The 20,177-nt window shown below is 51.6% G+C and overlaps 2 protein-coding genes across 2 annotated transcripts in view; both read left to right on the plus strand.

Annotated features, from left to right (window-relative positions):
* Nucleotides 1–11,660, plus strand: part of RAB11FIP5 (RAB11 family interacting protein 5) — a 56,497-nt gene extending 44,837 nt beyond the window's left edge. The window contains exons 5-6 of the mRNA XM_035103746.2: nucleotides 6,381–6,555; nucleotides 7,464–11,660. Coding sequence (XP_034959637.2) covers nucleotides 6,381–6,555; nucleotides 7,464–7,679 — 391 coding nt within the window. The 3' untranslated portion in view covers nucleotides 7,680–11,660. The remainder of the gene's footprint in view (nucleotides 1–6,380; nucleotides 6,556–7,463) is intronic.
* A 2,469-nt stretch (nucleotides 11,661–14,129) lies between these two features.
* Nucleotides 14,130–20,177, plus strand: part of SFXN5 (sideroflexin 5) — an 87,783-nt gene continuing 81,735 nt past the window's right edge. Inside the window, exon 1 of the mRNA XM_035103695.2 lies at nucleotides 14,130–14,228. Coding sequence (XP_034959586.1) covers nucleotides 14,172–14,228 — 57 coding nt within the window. The 5' untranslated portion in view covers nucleotides 14,130–14,171. The remainder of the gene's footprint in view (nucleotides 14,229–20,177) is intronic.

Below are 20,177 nucleotides of genomic sequence, written 5' to 3' on the forward strand. Positions count from 1 at the left end.
TGAGCTCAATTCAAGGTGCTTTTTTCTCTCTATAAAAACCTGGTTCAGTTCAGGTTCGCATTGAGAGAGGTGCTGTGTGCGGACTTTGAGATGTTTGTCTGAAGCCCATTTCTAAATGCCCCTCTCCAAGAGAGGTTTAGAACAGGAATACCCAAACTCTGCCCCCCCCAGCTGTTTTGGGACTACAGCTCCCATCATCCCTAGCTAACAGGACCAGTGGTTAGGGATGATGGGAGTTGTAGTCCCAGGTTTGGAGTCCCCCCCCCCTTGAAGACTGCCTGGTGCCTACTTTAATCTATTTTGGGTGCCAGGTGAAAACTACCCTCTCCTCCCAGCCATTTGTTGGCACAAGAGGTCCTTTTGCTTTAGCGGTTGGGACTGCTCTGAGCTGCTGATCATTTCTTCAGAGGCTGGCTTACGATTCTCGTTTTAGAAAATAATCTCTCTTTCAAGCTGTTGCAAGTCGCCCAGAGACCGCTTGGTGTCAGGCGACTAGCAAGTGAAATGAAGAATACTAACACCGTGGCCAGAGGGTCTGCTTTGGTTTCACTCCTATTCTTTGTCCATCCAGAGAGTAATCTGCCTTAAATGATCCAAATGAACTTGATGGGAAAGAGCTCTAGAGGTCCGTGATGATTAAATTCTGTGGGACCCAAAAACCGCTGCCTCCTGCGTGGAGCCACTGTTTGTACCCTTTTGGGGTGTGCCTCCACATTCCAGAGAGCTTACACTTTTGGGAAGCGGTTTTTTTGGGGGGACAACGACAGGTGCCTTTGCAGTTTAACAAAACATTTTTGGGAAAGATGCACAGCAAGAAGCATGCTTGGCGTCATAGTGTTCCAAAGTGTTTTTCAGACCTCTTCTGGGTAATCCTCCCAGCCAGGCAGATGACGACAACAACAACAACAACAACAACAACAACAACAACTTGTTTATACCCCACCTATCTGGCTGGGTTTCCCCAGCTACTCTGAGCGGCTCTCTGCAGAATATTAAAAACACGATAAAACATCAAACATTAAAAACTTCCCTAAACAGGGCTGCCTTCAGATGTCTTCTAAAAGTCAGATAGTTGTTTATTTCCTTGACATCTGATGGGAGGGCGTTCCACAGGGAGGGCACCACCACCGAGAAGGCCCTCTGCCTGGTTCCCTGTAACCTCACTTCTCGCAGGGAAGGAACCGTCAGAAGGCCCTCAGAGCTGAACCTCAGTGTCTGGGCTGGACGATGGGGGTGGAGACGCTCCTTCAGGTATACTGGTTAGAAGTCACTGTATAGATTTTCAAAGGCTGGCCAGTTACGTGCAACACATCTGAGTCCAGTTAGTGCAAAATGCAGCAGGTGACGCTGGCTAACTTTTGGTTTCAAATGGCAGCTGAGACATATTCAAGGTGTTGAAATAATCCACCAGAGATGCTGATGATAGCTGTATGTTCCAGGATGCTGGGCTAGGAAAGCTTATTGTCTGATCCTTTTGTCTTCCTAATGGCTTCTGCTTGGAGCCATTAATGTGTCAGACTCTTGCTGCTTCCTCACAGGTAGAGTTGTTTTCATCCTACAAAAGAGTTGAAAAGTGGCTCATAGCTTTATCATAGAATCATAGAATCGTAGAGTTGGAAGAGACCACAAGGGCCATCCAGTCCAACCCCCTGCCAAGCAGGAAACACCATCAAAGCATTCTTGACATATGGCTGTCAAGCCTCAGCTTAAAGACCTCCAAAGAAGGAGACTCCACCACACTCCTTGGTAGCAAATTCCACTGCCAAACAGCTCTTACTGTCAGGAAGTTCTTCCTAATGTTTAGGTGGAATCGTCTTTCTTGTAGTTTGAATCCATTGCTCCGTGTCCGCTTCTCTGGAGCATCAGAAAACAACCTTTCTCCCTCCTCTATATGACATCCTTTCATATATTTGAACATGGCTATCATATCACTCCTTAACCTTCTCTTCTCCAGGATAAACATACCCAGCTCCCTAAGCCGTTCCTCATAAGGCATCCTTTCCAGGCCTTTGACCATTTTGGTTGCCCTCTTCTGGACACGTTCCAGCTTGTCAGTATCCTCCTTGAACTGTGGTGCCCAGAACTGGACACAGTACTCCAGGTGAGGTCTGACCAGAGCAGAATACAGTGGTACTATTACTTCCCTTGATCTAGATGCTATACTCCTATTGATGCAGCCCAGAATTGCATTGGCTTTTTTAGCTGCTGCATCACACACCCTAGATTTAAGCCTGCAACGTAAAAATAGCAGCAGTGCAGAAACCGACTATATTAGAATTTCTCGGGTCTTTAGAACCGCAGTGAAGTTTGCCGAGGTGTTTGCCTCCATTGCCAGCAGGTGGTGCTGTTGCTGCAGAGATCTCTCTGAACTGTCTCTGGAATAACGCCCCCCCCCCAACCTGCTGCATTGGCTGGGGGAGACCCCTGAGCAGTTTAAGGTTGGGGGTCTTCGGCCTGGAGCCCTGCAGAGGCTGGTGCTGGGCGGCTCCTTCTAAGACTCTCCCCACTGTTGGTCTGGGCTTGTTGGAGGTGGGGGGCCTGCAGCCTTGTGGGGCTGCCTTTCAAAGTTGTGAGTCGGAATTGGGGGGGGGGTTCCTGCCAGCGCCTCCTGCAGGAAAACCCTTCTGCAGTCCGGGACACACAAGCCTCTTGCCAGGGAGCCTCTCTCTAGCTGTTGTTTGGCAGCAGTGCCTGGATGCAAAGAAGCAGGAGGACAGATTTTTTGGGGTGGGGGTGGGTGGGAAGCAGGGATACATGCCAGCAAATTTCTGGGGGAGGGCTAGGTGGTGTTCAGGGTCAGTTGTAGATTGTAGTGGATGATTCTGATTCACGGAGAAGAGGGCTACGGGTGGCTCTGCCCTGGCAGCCCAGTCGGAGGCAGAAATGCTTCTGAAGACCAGTTGCTGGAAACGGCAGGAGGGGAGAGTGTTTCTCTTGCGGTCGGATCCTGCCTGCTTGTTTCCCTTTGGGGCACCTGGTTGTCCACAGTGAGGCCAGGAGGCTGCCCTAGGTGGGCTCCATTGGGCCTGACCCACCAGCTCCAGGGGCCACCCCATCCACGGTCTTCAAGTCTTGTAAAATTCACAGCACTAGGGAGCTGCTTGGTCACAAATGCTTCGGTTGCGATTCCCACACTGCAGGGGGTTGGGCTGGATAGCCTTTGGGGGCCCCTTCCCACTCTACAGCTCCGTGAAACTCTCTATCTGAGAGAGGGGAAGAGTAGAGTCCGTTTGCTTCTTGATGGCTGTGCGGGGCCAGCCAGTTCCAGGGGAAGCGAAGCTCTCTTCTGCTTGATGTCCTGGGAAGTCACTGTCAGCCGTAGCAGATCCTTCCTGCATTGCAGGGGGTTGGACTAGATGACCCCTGGGGTCTCAACTCTACAACTCTGTGATTCCATGTTGCGCTCGGTGGATCCATGCGATCTGGGGGGGCAGCCTGTGCTGCTGAAGGAGGAATGCTCAGGCCCCAGGATGCGTGCGAGGGAAGGAGAGAGAGAGACACACGGCTGGCCAAGGCCCTTGTGTATAATTAGCAGGTGAGCCTGGCGTGGTCAGAAATGCAAGGGGCTCGAGCGCAGAGCCTTGCAAATTGCAGCGCAGGGAACAAAGAAAGTGCCGGTGCTGTTGACAAGAGAGTTAGCAGCCCGTGTCAGGGAGCGTCCTGGGGTTCCACATCTCTAAACCGTCCTTTGCCTATGGCTACTGCAGCCGTATGGATGCATTGATCTACTTTTAAAAATATTTCATTTGCAACAAGGATACATAAAACCATGCCGTAAAAACCATATAAACAGTTAAAAACAGGTACCAGTTAAGCGTTGTGGAAAGAGGCACTCTCGATTGCCTGCACAGGCCTAGCAGCGTAGAAAAGTTTGTGGCAGGCGTTTAAAAGTTGGCCCAGGAGGCACCCACTGAATCTCCGGTGGCAGAGAGTTCCGAAGGACTGGGTCAGTGACACGAAAGGCTTAGTTTACTTGCTGTTGTCAATGGAGCCTTGCCAACTTGGGGAACAACCAGCTACGCTCCTGCAGGTGATGTCGGTGATCCCTGCAGATAAATGATCTCCTGCAGGTGCTCTCAGAGACGAAGGCGGCGGGCGACATTGATTTGTTGCTGGCATCCATCTGTCTTGAGAAACAATGGAGTGCTCCTCCGGGGACGGTGTTAAACAGTTGAACACTTGCTGCATTGGATGAAGCGTCTCATCCAGCTTCTGCCTGGCTTTGCCTGCTTTTAGCTCCAAGGAAGCCACAGCAACGGTGTTGGCTTCCTGTCTTGCACTCCCTGCTCTCTCTCTTTTAGAATAATTTTTCAAAATTCATGTTTGCTTTTAACATTTATCATCATACACAAATCTTAATCACTTTGCAAATAGGATTCTTGGAATCCCCCAATTCCCTCCACCCTCCGTGGTTTCCCCAGATAGTCTTTTCAAACTGCATCTTACAATGCTCTCCATATTTTCTTAAATCTCAGTTTTTATCATAATTCTTGCTTCACTGCAAGTGTTTTTTTAAAATCCTGCCGACGTTTTAAGCTGTTTGCAAATGTTCTTTCAAGTAACTTATAAAATTTCCCCATTCTTTATTAAATTAAAATTGTCCTCTTGATCTCTGATCTTCCCAGTCATTTTTGCCAATTCGGCATAGTCCATCATCATTATCAGCCGTTCTTCTTTGGTAAATTGTCTTCCTTCCATCTTTGGGCAAGTAGCATCTGTAAATACTCTCTTTAGATCCTTAGGTATTTCTGTACCTAAAATTCCTAACAAAAAAGCTTCAGGGTGTTGTTTGTTTTTAACAAAGAAATACTTTATTAAATTATTACAATTAATACAATTCCATCCCATACAATAATACCATAAAATACATTATAATTTTCCCACTACCAATTCCTGCATTCCCTCCCCACTCTGACTTCCCTCCCTCACTATACTGACTTCCAACACAGAACAATGTTTCAATTTTGTGCATTCTATTTTCTGTACAATTCTATATCCTAGTTTTTCCAATTTTATTATCTTAAATATCTTCCCATCTCTCAATCTAAGCATGCTAGCACATCATCCTTTGTGTAATGTTTCATCCTATATTCCTCATAACATTTCCATTCCTTTTTCAATTATCGTTTTGGTTGATTTCTTATTGCTGCCGTTAATTTTGCCATTAACAAATGCTCACTTACTTTACAAATCCAATCATCCTTTGTTGGGACCTTTTGTGTTTTCCATTGGGCGGCTAGAACTACCCTGGCAGCTGCACTAGCGTATAAGAAAACCTTTTTTTCCTTTTATTTAGGTATTTCTTCATTCAGTAATCCTAACAGATATGTTTCGGGGGTTTTTGTTACTGATTTTTTGTCATAATTTTCTTCATTTCCTCGTGAACAATTATCCAAAAAAATTTCCTTGCATTGCCACCACATATGTAACAATGTCCCTACTACTTTATTGGTTTTTTTTGGGGGGGGGGAGTGCAGAGGATTTTGGCTGTGGGGGAGGGTCAGGTTTGCTTGGAAAGGGGGCTTTGTATTCCTGTCTTTGCAAGGAATTGGTGAGAGTTTCCTTCGGTGTCCAGTTCTGGGCACCACAGTTCAAGAAGGAGACTGACAAGCTGGAACGTGTCCAGAAGAGGGCAACCAAAATGGTCAAAGGCCTGGAAACGATGCCTTATGAGGAATGGCTTAGGGAGCTGGGTATGTTTAGCCTGGAGAAGAGAAGTTTAAGGGGTGATATGATAGCCATGCTCAAATATATAAAAGGATGTCATATAGAGGAGGGAAAAAGGTTGTTTTCTGCTGCTCCAGAGAAGCAGACACGGAGCAATGGATTCAAACTACAAGAAAGAAGATTCCACCTCACCATTAGGAAGAACTTCCTGACAGTAAGAGCTGTTCGGCAGTGGAATTTGCTCCCAAGGAGTGTGGTGGAGTCTCCTTCTTTGGAGGTCTTTAAGCAGAGGCTTGACAGGCATATGTCAAGAATGCTTTGATGGTGTTTCCTGCTTGGCAGGGGGTGGGACTGGATGGCCCTTGTGGTCTCTTCCAATTCCATGATTCTATGATTCAGTGGACAAAGATGGAGGAGGGGGCTGGGAGGAGGGGAGGCTGGACAAGGAAGAGCCACAGTTGCCTGCCTTCCTCCCTCTTCCTCTTTTGCTTTTCCTTTGACATTTTCATTGCTTCTATCTTCTAGGAGTTTCTCCCAGGGGGCTTTTGGCTGTGTCTCCCCCACCCCTTCGGCCTCATGTGTGAGTGTGTGTGTGTGTTTTTTTGGGGGGGGGCTCTTGCTGTGCCAATCCCTTGGGGAGGGGGAGATGCTGTTCTCTCTCCTGGCCAGGAGGTGAGCCTGACTCAGCTGCCCCTGCCGCTTGTTTCTTGCAGCCCCCACCCCGTGAAGCCCATCAGTAGCTCTCCAGGGCCAAACACTCCTCGGGAGGAGAAGGAGGAGGAGCAGAGGCCAGCGGGTAGCCTGACCCCTGTCCGGAGTGGTGGCCAGGAGCGCGAGCCGGCGGGAGGAGCACCCACCTCCCAGATGGAGAAACCGGAGCCCAAAAGGGTAAAAGGGGATGGGTGTCAGGGGGGAGTGGGGTGGGAGGAAATGCCCCAAGGGTGACAGAGGTGGGGGTTCTTTCCTGGGGGGGGGCCTTCCAGTATCCTTGCAGAAGAACCTTTAATTTGAAGTGTGTCCCTAAGAACCGAAGAAGAGCCTGCAGGACCAAGCCAAAGGGAGCCCCCCCAGTCCAGCACCCATGGGAGACCCGGAAGCAAGATTCAAGCCCAAGAGCCCCCTCCCCTCCTGGGATTCAGAAGCCTGCCTGCCTGCCTCTGACCGTGGACACAGAGCCTAGCCCACGTGGCTTGGAGCCCCTGAGGCTCTGCTCCTCCATGGATCGGCCCAGTCCTCTTCCCAAGCCACCCAGGTTGCCTCCTGTGGCAGGGAGTTCCATAGTGTAACCCTGTGCACTGCGGGAAGAAGGGACTTCCTTGCATCTCTCCTCTTGGGCTGGTACATTATTTCTGTGGCCCCTTGGGATTTCCCTTCGTTCCTGCCTCTGCCATTGGGGCCTTCCTGCCTCTGCTTTCTCTTCCTCGAAGGAAGACCCTGCTCTGACAGATCCCCAAGTGCTCGCCTTTCCCAGGCCCAGTTCCTGGAAGCCCCCTGGCCGCCTCCTGCTGCCCCACCAGAGGGCCCAGCTGGAGGCAGAGCAGCCTGGCTTGGCGTTCCTGGGGGTGGGGGTGGGGGGTCTGAAATGGGCCCCTTTGGCCTGATCAAACAGCCTCTCCTGGTGTTCCTAAATTTCAGCTCTGTGGCCTTTTCTGCCTCCTGTGAGGCATTATTATTATTAATTATTAATTATTATTATTATTATTATTATTATTATTATTGCTTGCTGGTCCTTTTCCTGATGGAGAGAAAGGTCTTGCTTCTCCACTGACCACAGCCCCCCCCTGTCCCCCCCCCAGGACTCTTCCACGCTGGATCCGTCCGCCAAGTATTACCACCTGACGCACGACGAGCTGATCCAGCTGCTGCTGAAGCGAGAGGCGGAGCTGAGCCAGAAGCAGGATCAGGTCCGCGAGCTGGAGAACTACATCGACCTCCTGCTGGTGCGAATCATGGAGCAATCCCCCAGGCTGCTGCAAATCCCCCTGGGAGGGGAGCCCAAGGCAGCCAAATAGCGCCCCCACCCTCCTTTCCCCCGCCACACCTCTCACCCTGCAGCCCTCTCTCCTGGCTCAAGGCCCCCCTGGAAGGAGAGGCCCTCCCTTGGCTTCCTCACCTCTGGGCCACGGGGGATTGTGTGACGCAGCCGGTTTGGAGCAAGAGGCCGTTCTCTGGAGAGACGCTCGCCTCCCGCCCTGCAAGCTTCCCAGTCCATCGCAGCCCCCGCAGTTATGCCCAGGGCTCAGATCTTCTCCCCGTCCCCTGGGTTAGTGACTCCAGCTGGCTGTTGGCTCCCTGTCTGTGGTGGTGGTGGGTGTTCCTTGGAAGGGGGTGGAGGGAGAGCAGCCCGGGGGGAGTCAGCCGACGTGGCCGAAGGATGGACTTCGAAACCAGGGAGATGGATTGTGCAGTAAAGACCTCCTGGTGGGCCGAGGGCACGTGCGGACCCCACCCCTGTGCTCCTTGAGGACTAGCACCGCCGAGCCTGCGCCAACCACTCGGTACCTCGCCAGGTTCACCTGCCCCCGTTGCAACTCTGCTCCCTGCAACAGCCCTGGGGGCAAGAGAGGGGCTGCCTTGGACTTGGGGCGCTGTTCTGGCTCAGCGCCCGGCACGGTTTTCATTGCATGCTGGAATATGTTGCAAGCCGTCTCCGTCTCTGCCTGCCTGCCCGTCCTTTTCCTTCTCTGCTTTGGGTGGCAGCAGGGACTTGGCAGGAGGGCACCACAGTGGCACCTCGTCCTTTTTGCACCCCCCTCCCCGCACCTGCTGCGATAATCAGAAGAAAAACAGTGTGCCTTTTCTTTCACGGGGAGGGCAAATGCGCTGAAGCAGGCATCTTCTCCAGGCTTGTGCGCTGCGTAGTTCGTAGCGACTCCTGCGCTGCAGACCAGAAGCACACGGGGGAATGTCCTCAGCCAGGGCAGGAGAGCTTTGGCGTCATCGCCAGAAGTCCTGGGCGAAAGTCTCTGAGCGCCCAGAGGAAGGAGAACCCTGCTCCTTAGCGGGTGACCAAATGGTTCCTGCAAAGTGGCTTCCTGCTCTGGGTTTCCTTCTCAGCCCTGGGGGTGCCCTCAGGCCTTGCAATGTCTCTGCTTTGCCTTGGGGTGCCCTGGCCCTTTCCTGCCCCAGGAGGAGACCTATGCAGCCTGCACTTCCCCCCCCCAACACACACCTGGCACTTTGGGGGATGGTGATGCCTCCATCAGGAAAAGGACCAAGGCGCCAGAGGCGGCAGCGCCAGCCCTCTGTTCCATCCCTTGCGCATCAGGAGTCTCTCTGCCCTTAACAGTGGGCCATGGATTTTTTCTGCCCCATAGCCCTGGCTACCGGTCATCCTGTGGCCTCAGCTTGACCTCCTTTCCTGGTCCAGAAGGGAGGCTGCGGAGAGTCACCCCTGCTTCTCCCAGGGCTGTGATTGTGGACCATTGAGGCTTTCCTTACTCTGCCCACCCTGGGAGTGCTAGATCCCTCTTCTCTCCCCACCCCCTGCAATGGCTGCAGGGGGGGGGCTTTCCTCCTTGCCCCCCCCACCTACAGCCTCCCGGCCAGCTCGCCCGCCAGACACAACCTCCTCTTCCCTCCCCCTTAGGCTGCTCTCGACTTGACCAGGGCTAGCGAACGGTGGCGGAGCAACTCTGGCCGGCGTTTGCGTTGCCCCTTTGTCCAGCTGCCTCCTCCGTGGGTGATGGAGGAGCCCAGCAGAAAGGCTTCAGGCCCTTCTGGCCTTGGCATGGCTAGGAGAGGAGACTATGGGCAAGGAGGGGGGAGCTTCAGGGACCCATGAGGTGGGCTGAAACAGGGCATCCTCAGTTTGCCTGTGCAGGAGAGGGGCAAGCCTCTTGGTTGCCTGCCTGTGTGGAGGCCTCCATGGCCTCCTTTCTGCAGGCTTCCTGCTGCTGAGCTCCGGCCCCGGAGGTCTCCTGCCTCTCCCCTGTTAACTTTGAGCTGCCCGGCCTCCTTTCTCTCCCCAGGGAGCTGGGGCTGCAAGGTTCACCCATCGACTCCTAGATCCCCAGATCCCGGTGCCAAAAATGCGCAGCTGCCTTCCTTGCTCCTTGTCCCCCTCCAGAAATTGGGATGCTGCCCCCCCCCATTCATTGCCTGGAAGCTTTAAAAGGGGGAGGAGATCCGGCTGCCCCCATCCCTAGATAGTAGTTGTTGGGAAGGATTTGCAGGGGCGTGTTTTGAGAGGGCGGGGGAATATTTCTGGATTTGCAGGGTCTTCACTTTCGAGGGTGGTTCTCATCAACAGTTTGCCTCCACTTTTCTCACGTTCTGCCAAATAAGCCTCACGACCCCGTAGCAGGTTCCTCCGATCCGGTGCCCTTCAGAAGTCACGGGCTGCAGCTCCCCTAAGGCTTTTGGCGGGGGCACCAGGTTGGGAAAGGAGAAATGTACCATTCAGTATTTCCTGGGAGTTCTGCCTCCAGGCAAAGTTTCCTTGCAGTGTTCTGCCTGGGGTTGGTTGGTTTCGTTCAATGGTTTGCCTGGGCTTCTCTCCTGGCCCCAAAGGGCCCCCTGGCCTGTGCCAAGCAAGCCAAGTCCCAAGGAGAGCAGTGTTAGTTGACGTCTTCCTTCCCTTTGAGCAAGTTTGGGAGCACCCCTGCCCCCCCCCCGCGTCCCGCCCTACGGGTGAATTTTACTCCCAGTCGTGGGGTTCATGCTGAGGTGCTCACTTGTATTGAGTCTCATTGGGTGATGTTTGGTTAAAAAGAGAAAAAGAAAAGCTTGTTATGTTTTAAGCACTTTAAAGGAAAAAATAAATAAAAATAAAACGGTTGAATTTGTTGCTTAGAAATTCCTGGCTTGCCTTTTTATCCCCATGCCCCAAATCCAAAGGTTGCAATAACCTCAAATGCCCCATACGTAAATGGGGAGCTCCGAAGTTGTAACGCTAGAACTCGGAGACATACAATGGAGCGGAATGTTGGAAGTTTCAAAACAGGTGAAAGAAATTACGCAGCACAAGAGTTAAACTACGGAACTCCCTGCCACAGGAGGCAGCGATGGCCGCCAACTTGGATGGCTTTAAAAGAGGTTCTTAAACTAGAGATGCCACGGGTTCCACCCCACTCCTTGGAAGGGTGGCAGAGTGAGGAGGGGCCAGGCCAGGCCCAGCCTCTGCTGTTGTCTTTGCAGAATTGGGGGGGGGGTACCTTCCATCCTGCTCCTTGCTTGTCCCAACAGGAAGCACCCCCACCAGCGACTGGCGTGTCTCTGTGTGACGGGTCTCCTAATTCCTCCCAGCTGGATTTGTGCAGGCGGGGGGGGTGGGGGTTCCCACCCTGATGGCTCTCAGCAGGTGCCCCTGTTGGGCTGCAGCTAATCCAGGGGGATGAAGGGCTGAGAGGGAGGAACGAGCCCCCGCCCAGAGTTTAGAAACTGACAGGCCAAATCGCAGCTGAACAATGCGAGCAGGTGGTCAAGATCAGGGGGTGACCTGCGAGAGAAGCAGGTGCTCAGATCCGGGATGCCTGAACACGCCTGGGCATCGGCCGAGCCCAGCGCCCCCACCCAGCCCGCTTCACCCTTTTGTCTGGATGAGGCCACAGACACCCCCTCCAATCGCTCTGTTTTCCCAGGTGCACAGAGATCCCTGTTGACACAGCCCCAAGCCATCTCTTCCCCAAAGGATGCTTTCCCACAGGGGTCGTAGCACCCCCCTCCCTTTCCAGAGGGCTCAGCTTTTTCGGGGTGGGGGGAGAGGGCACAGTGCCCCTTCCCACCCAAGACTCCACCCAAGAGGCTCCTCCTCTTCTAGCAAGGCACCCGCAAGCACCCACAGAAGACCATGGGATGAGGTCCCACAAGCAGGATCCGAGCACGTGGTCCTCTCCCCTCCTATTGCTGCCCTCCCCCCATAAAGGGAATAATCCCTTTGCTGACTTTCTCAGGGGCTCCTGCTTTTCTCTTGTTTTTTCTCTCTCTCTCCAGCCCTTTTCTGGTGGCTGAGAGGAAGGGCAGCGGCTGTCCTCAAGTGGGGACATTGAAACACAAAATGCCGCCCTCCTAAAAACCACAAGTAAATTGAGCTGGGATGCTGTTTATTAAGTATTATATTATATATTTGTTTATATCCTGCCTTGCCCCCCAAACAGACTCAAGGAAGTTTACAAATAAAACAGAAACAAAAAACAACAACCAGTGAATAAAATACAATTAAACCATTTTTATTATTCTGTACCTTGTTATTATTCTTGAAAATAAAAAATGCACCAAAAAATAATAATAAACAATTTAACATTAATATATAAATACAGATAGTGACAATTAAAACGTCACAACATTAGCACTTTCCTTTAAAATAGTTCCCAAAAGCTTGTTATATCTACATGCTTCTAGCTACCATCCCAAACATACCAAACAATCCATCGTATACAGCCAGGCCTTACGTTACAACCGCATCTGTTCCAACTCTACAGACAGAGAATCTCACCTAAGAGATCTACAGCAAACCTTTTTAGAACTAAAATATCCACCTGATGAAGTTAAACAACAGATCAACAGAGCCAGACAGATACCTAGAGAGAACCTGCTGCAAGACAGACCCAAAAAAGAAAATAACAGAACACCACTAGTCATCACATACAGCTCCCAAGCTAAAACAGTACAACGCATCATCAGAGATCTACAGCCTCTCCTGGACAATGACCGCTCCCTTTCTCAAGCTCTGGGAGGAAGACCTTTCATTGCCTACAGACAGCCACCCAATCTTAAACAACTCCTCACCCACAATAATACAACCACCAGACTTAACATGGACTCTGGTACCAGAGCCTGCAATAAACCCAGATGCCAACTTTGCTGCCACATACACCCAGACAACACCATTACTGGCCCCAACAACATCCAACACACCATCTCAGGACTATTTAATTGCTCATCCTCTAACATTGTGTATGCCATCAAATGCCAACAGTGCCCTTCAGCTCTCTATATTGGACAAACAGGCCAAACCCTACGCCAAAGGATAAATGGACATAAATCTGACATCAGGAACCAGAAGACAGAAAAACCAGTAGGAGAACACTTCAATCTCCCAGGACATTCTATACAAGATCTCAAAGTAGCTGTCTTACTACAAAAGAATTTCAGAAATAGACTGGAAAGAGAAGTTGCTGAATTGCAACTTATCACCAAGCTCAAAACCATGGAGGGACCTGGTTTGAACAGAGATATCGGGTTCTTATCTCATTATACATGATAAGCGATCTTCAGCCATCTCAACCCTTGCTTTTTCATGCAAAACCATTTGCAGTCGTTTGCAGTCATCAACAGCTATCAGTCAGTCAATCACCCATTTCCACCACCCTTCTGAGTGATCCCCCCTCCCCATCCCCACCCCTCCCCACCCCTTCTCTACATAAGTGCCTGGAAACTTCCATTTCACTGTATCTGAAGAAGTGTGCATGCACACGAAAGCTCATACCAAAATAAAAACTTAGTTGGTCTTTAAGGTGCTACTGAAGGAATTTTTTTATTTTGCTTGTTATAATTATTTATGATACAATTTCTTAGCCGCCTTTACTTGGGAGCTGACAACAGATTAAAACTCATTTTCCAGGCCCAGGACGGGGTCCCGGACAGATGCAGCTGGAGCGCAGGGGGGAGAGGGAGCAGCAGTGCCCCCCCCAGCCTCTCTCAGTCAGCTTGCCCAATGGTTACGGAGGACGGAGGGAGACATGGGCGAGTCCGCTTCTCTCCGAGGCTGTTTCTGGTCCCTTCCTGCCTATCCCGAGCAACGCAGAGCTCACTGGCGGGACCAGAAATGTAAAAAAGAATGGGAAACGTCCATAATGTGTTGGCACAGTTTCTTTTTTCCAGTTTTAGGAATTAGGATCCTTGCCGCTCCTGTGGCTCCTTTTGTACTGCTTTTTGATGTATATTTTATTTTTTATTTCTCTTTTGAAAACCAAATAAAAAGATTATTAATAAATAAAAAAGAGGATTGAGGGCACGGGAGATGGAGCGAGCGTGTTTCCTGCCATTCCGGAGGCTGCCCGCGAGGGATGCTGGAGCTGCCATCCCTGCATTGCAGGGGGTCGGGCTGGATGACATCTGTGGGTCCCTTCCCACTCCAGGACCCCGTGATTTCGGCAGGCAGCCCGGCCCTCCCTCCTCCTCTGGCTCATGCAGCCGCAGCAAAGCCCCTTGGGCCGCCCGCTGCCGTCTCTTCCTTGCCCGGCCAGCTGCGCGATGCCCGGGCTCCTCTCCTGCCTTGAAACTACACTTCCCACCATTCCCTTCGCGCAGCCCGAGGCGGAGCGACGTCCGCAGACGGGACTCCATTTCCCGTCATGCTTCCTCCCGCGTCGCAAGGCAGCTTTCCCTCGCAGGGCGGCCGCGGCGGCGAAAGACTACCTGCCCCAGCATGCCCTGCGGGAGCTGCGGTGGGCCTCGTCCAATGGGAGGCGGTCCTGGCGGTGAGCGAGGGGCGGTGCGGCGGAGGGGGCGGCGCCAAGCGGCGAAGGAGATTCTCTGGCTCCCAGTGGCGCCGTAAGGGGATGGCGGAGAGCGCGGGCTTCCCGCCCTTCCAGCTGGGAAGGCCTCGCTTCGAGCAGGTGGGCGCCGCCGCGTCGCGAACCGACGGAGGATAACGGGGAGGGGGGTGTCTCTGAGGGCGGGGGGGTCGTCGGTGAAGAAGCGCCTGCCTCAGCAAGCGCCGCCCCTCGGCTGCTACCCGCGGGCGCTGATTGGGCCTCGGCGACGCCACTCGCCCTCTTGAATTCCCGCCCTTTTTTGCTGGCTCCGAACGCCGCCCCGTGATTGGCGCTCGCCTTTCTCGGTGCGGCCGCCTGGAGGCGGGGCTTCTGCTGGGCTCTCACCTAGGGAGAGCGGCGGCCGGCGGGACTCCCCGCCACAAGGTGCGACGGCCAAGGGCGGACCCCGTTCCTGGAAGCGGTGGGTGGGGGCCGCCTGGCATTAAGCGGGTCTCGTCCTGCGGCAGCGAAGTGGAGCCTCCCGGCTGAGGGGCAGTGTTTCTCTAGGTGCGCGGCGCTGGGGCGGTGGAGGCTGCTTGTGAGTGGCCAGAGGCGTCTCTGGAGCCTGGGTTGGAAATGGGGGCCTCGAGGCCGGACTTGGTGGTCAGATCCGGCAGGGGGCTTGCGCAGGGTGGGTGGGTGCTGTTCAGTTGCTCACAAGGCACTTTCCACTCTGAAACCCTCGCAGTTGAAACTTCGCTGCCCGTGCAGTTGCTTTATCCATCTTCACCCAAGAAAGGAGATCTCTGAAGAAGTGTGCATGCACACGAAAGCTTTTACCAGAACAAACTTAGTTGGTCTATAAGGTGCTACTGGAGAATTTTTTATTTTTATTCATTCCAAGAAAGGAGTTTTTGCCTAAACATTAGAAATAACTTCCTGGTGGGAAGACAGAGGAATGGACTCTCTGAAAAGGTGGTGGTGATGGCCTCTCCTTTGTTGGAGGCTTTTAAGCAGAGGTTGGATGGCCATCTGTCTTGGATGCTTTAGTTGAGATTCCTGCACAGCAGGGGGTTGGACTGGATGACCCTCAGGGCCCCTTCCAACTCTTAAGATTCTATGATTCTAAGGTACTTGGGGAAGAAAAAGGCAGCAGTTATTGTAGCAGGGGGAGAGCTTGGATCTTCTACCCGCCCCTCCATCTTCTGCCAAAGCGTAGCTGAGAAACCTTGGCAGTCCCTCGTAAGTGGCATTGTTTATACATCTGTATAGGACAATGCTTTTATTTAGTTAACCAAAATAGCATGGAGGCATTTGATGTACCCATGAAGCACTCCCAAGCAGATGTTCAAACCGTACCCCCCCCCACCCTGAATGCTTTGCAAGGTTGCAGAAGGACGTGGGTTTGCAGGCAGTTTATTTGGGAGGGTCCTATCCCAACATCATCTGCAACCTTGCAAAAGATCCCAGCCAGCTCCTATCAAATCAGTGCAGGGCAGCAAAGGGTTAAGGGGTACCTTTAAGGCAGGGAATGCATTCTGCTGGTGGTGAATTTCTAATTTCTAATCTCTCTAGCACTCTCTATTTAGTGTTTTTTTTTGGGGGGGTGCTGCCCATAACTGCACCCATAGCACTTTGAACAAGTCCCCCCTTAGTTGTTCATAATGTACAAATCTTTGCTGAGTTCTGTTCCTTTTTAGGAGCTGCAGAATTGGGGTTCAGCATCTGAGCCTTCATGCTGCCTCCGCTCCGGCCATTGCCTTATTCACAACAAGGAGGATTTTTTAGGAGACATTTCCGGAAAACTGTGCCTAACGTTCAGTTAGTATATGTATTTACCTTGGGATGCTCATAAATGCCATGTTGCCCTGTAGGGTCAAAGTCCCAAAGCAATAAGTGGATCACTCAAAACATCATTGCATTTCCTCCTGACCTTCAAAATGTCTGAAAGGACCTGGTGGATTTCCTTTAGACAACCCTCATTTCGTCATACGGGACTATTTGCTTCTCGCTCTGGGCTTCTTTTGGACCTTTGCCCGACTTTTCTGGAGGGCAGCTGAAAGCCTTCCTTGCACGTAGAGAGGCCACCAGCCGTGGCTGTGAAGGATTTTCACTTCCAGGTTTTGGATTTCTGAATAGGTAGAACCAGGACGGAGAGCAAATCCCATGGGAGGTGGTGGGTTGGATTAGACAAAACTTGCTAGGATGTAGCTCTTAGATATCATAGATTTAATTGGAGAAAGTTCATATTTGTGAGAAGTGCAAGGGATAATTGAATGCCATTTATTGTTACAACTTATTTAACATGATCCAAGAAGATTTATAATGTGGCAAGTATAGATTTTTTGGATTAAAAAAGAATCACAATAGCCATCGTTATTCCCATTCTTGAGAGTCCCATGGACTGCAAGAAGATCAAACCTATCCATTCTTAAGGAAATCAGCCCTGAGTGCTCCCTGGAAGGACAGATCGTGAAGCTGAGGCTCCAATACTTTGGCCACCTCATGAGAAGAGAAGAATCCTTGGAAAAGACCCTGATGTTGGGAAAGATGGAGGGCACTAGGAGAAGGGGACGACAGAGGACAAGACGGTTGGACAGTGTTCTCGAAGCTACCAACATGAGTTTGACCAAACTGCGGGAGGCAGTGGAAGACAGGAGTGCCTGGCGTGCTCTGGTCCATGGGGTCACGAAGAGACGGACACGACTAAACGACTCAACAACAACAACAACAACAACATTCCCATTTTACAGATGGGGAACTGAACATGAGAGTCATTGCTTGCCCAACTTCCAAGTCTGTGGGGAATGCAGATGCCTCTGTGTTCAGCTCTCTGGCCATTGGGCAACACCGGGCATAAGCAAATTTGGCCCTCCAGAAGTTTTGGGACTACAACTCCCATGATCCCTAGCTAACAGGACCAGTGGTCAGGGATGATGGGAATTATAGTCCCAAAACATCTGGAGGGCTGAGTTTGCCTATGCCCCTGGGCAACACCAACCCTCTTTCTGATAAATAAGGTGGGGAGAGGATGTTGTAGCATTGCTGAGGTTTTCATGTATCGGCAAGCTCCTTTAGTGTTCCTGCTGCTGTGGAAAGGCTGCAAGTTGCTTATATCTTGGAAGAGAGGTTAGCCCTCTTCTGCAGTCCGGGAGGGTCAGTGAAGTCTTGGCTTCTTCCTGCCTCTGAGGGCTGTGAGCCCAAGTCCAGTGCGCTGGTCCCAGTTCCATTAACCTCAGTGGTTCTGGTGCAAGGAAGAGCAATAGCCCTTCCCATGGGTGTAGTGCACTCTTGAGTGTGTGCATCATGTACATCATTGCAATAATCCTTAAAATAAAAGTTAGGTCAGTGTTGTTATCCCTGTATGAGGTGGAGTGGGGAGAATTATGGGCTTGCCTATGACCACCTAGTGCAGGGGGTGAGATACAGGCTCAACAGGGCTGATAGAAAATAGAATTACTGTATAGAGTTGGAAGGGACCTTGGGGGGTCATCTAGTCCAACCCGCTGCAGTGCAGGAATCCTTCCCACAGCTGTCCCTGAGTGGTCTCAAACCACCAGCCTTCTGATTAACAGTCAGGCACACGGACCCATTATGCCAGGGTGTGCTGCTGCTGAAGACCACTGGCCCAATCCTGGCAGATTTGCCTAGGACTAGCTGATTCCTTGGATTTTTGCAACGAGTGCTGGACTAGGCAGCTTTGGCCTTGGCCTGATCCTGCAAGGTGCTTCTCATATTCTGGAGTAAGAATGCAGACTCAGAATCTCTGGGTGCTGGTTAGTTATGCCTTTAGTGTGAAAAGAGCCAAGTGCACATTCTTGATTTGGGACCTCAAGATGTGTTTGCGACCCACGAGGATTCTAGAAAAAAAAGCCAAGGCAGAATGTGAGGCTGGAGTTAGGCCACCCCTGTCCTTCACCAGCTCCCACATTCCTGGCAGGTGTGGGGTATTTATTACTATTTGCAAAACTGCCAACTTCAGGAAGAAATATCATGGTAGTGAACAGCATGGAATCAATAGTACAATTGCATCCCTAAAACAAGTCGTGGAAGGCCTCACCCTTCCAGCTGAACCGTAAGAGACACACCCTGTCCTATGGCTGCCATTTCGTGGAAGCGGCTTCTTCTCTGGGAAACAAGGCACAAATGGAAAGTGCTTTTTCTTACCCCTGTCAGCATCCACCTGAGTGTCTGCTGAGATCGCAAGCAGCCCTGGCAGCGCAGAGCTGCTGCTTAGATTCCGCTCTCACCGCCATCTCCAAAAAAAAAGGATATTTGGCCTCTTGGGGCGAGGAGACCTACTTTCTTGCCTGCAGAAGCTTGTACGGTACTCGAGATGCAAAGGGAGGCAGCGGCCAGGAGAAGCAGCCCTGCCATGCAGCTGGTTGGGAAATCTACGCGGAGGCTAAATCTTTTGGAAGGCACAGTTGGGCTTCCCTGCTCCTGGGAGTTCCATTGTGCCCCAGAAACAACACAATGCAATCTGAAATGTAAAGCCCTTGATACAGATTTGAAGTAATAATAATGATAATAATAATAATAATAATAATATATTATTTATACCCCGCCCATCTGGCCGGGTCTCCCCTGCCACTCTGGACGGCTTCCAACACGCATTAAAATACATTAAAATATCACAGATCAAAACCTTATCTAAACAGGGCTGCCTTTAGGTATTTTCTGAATGTCAGGTAGTTGTTTATCTCTCTGACCTCTGATGGGAGGGCGTTCCACAGGGCAGGTGCCACTACCGAGAAAGCCCTCTGCCTGGTTCCCTGTAGCTTTGCTACAGTATAAATGCCACTTAGCTTTGGTTAGACTGCCCAGGAGCAGCAAAGTTTTAGAGGTTTTCCTGCCACACCATTCCCTTGCAGATATCCCTGGAAAGGTGACAGACAGACCTTTGGGGAGGGGGAAAATGTGCAGAAAACTACGGTGGCTGGCTTGTGCATTGCATTGCCCTGCCTCCAGGCTTGAATACTTGCCAAAAGCCCATTGGTTAGGGTCAGGGGGTCCATTGTGGACAGAGAACCACCTTGGGCAGATTTAGGACCCAATGCTGTGCTTTGAAGACTCTTCTGGTTGAGATTCAAGAGTGCTTATGCTGCGCTAGAGAGACTTGGCAAGTTAGTCATGGCCCGCAAGGGAGAAGGACAAGGAGGCAAGGGGGGAAAGCTAACTCACTTGTCCGTACTTAAATAACAGTCCTTATAAAGACCAGCTGGCACAGAAAGAGCTCATGGGCAGAAGGCGGCAGGTGGAGCAGGCCTTTTGGCAAAGCATGGTGGGGCGAGCCCTGCCTCCCCCCTTTTCCATTCAGGCAACCTGGTGGCATGGCTGTGACCAGGTAGCAGGGGAGGGGAAGCAGTCCTTCCCACCTCTGAGGCTCAAGGCCTTGCTTATTTCACTCATTCTCAAAGCAGGACATGGAGGGGGGGGGGCTTTCCTTTGTGATGCATTGATCAGGAGACCCTCTGCAGGCTGTGTGGAAGTGCTGCTTTCCCACCCTCTGGACCTGTGGCTGAGTCTGGGGGTGAAATCCAGGGGTCTCCCCCTGCCCTTGGGCCATGCGCAGGAGCAGGCCTTTGGTGCCAGTTGGGGGTGCCAGTTACTTTGGGTCATTTCCTGATCAGACGGATCTCATGAAATGGCCAAGTGAGACACACCCATGGGGCACCTGCAAAGTGTGAGGAATGCCTTTCCTTTTGGGCCAGGGGCTGGGGCGGCAAGAGTGGGCTTGGGGACAAAGGGCACAGGTGGCAGGAGCAGGCTCCATGCTGCGTAGGACAGGGAGCTGTACCAGCCATCAGAGTTGGCTGTATCCTGACAGGCATCAGGTACTGTATTGTCTTCTGCTGCATCTCTGCCCAAAACTACTTTATTTTATAAAAAGATTTTTTTAAAATTAGTTTTGTTGTTCGTAAGTGAGCCAAAGCTGTTCGTGTGAGGGGGAGAAAAGCCGGAGGTGTTCCACACCAATTATAATGGTGGCTGATTGATTGAACAGAGTTTTCCCTCTAAACTCTTCATGCTTGGTCTGGGCATGGGAGGGAACGAATGTCACTGTGGTTCTTTGTGTGAAGAGAAGTG

Source organism: Zootoca vivipara, chromosome 9, assembly GCF_963506605.1.
Source record: "Zootoca vivipara chromosome 9, rZooViv1.1, whole genome shotgun sequence".
NCBI classification, from domain to species: Eukaryota; Metazoa; Chordata; class Lepidosauria; order Squamata; family Lacertidae; genus Zootoca; species Zootoca vivipara.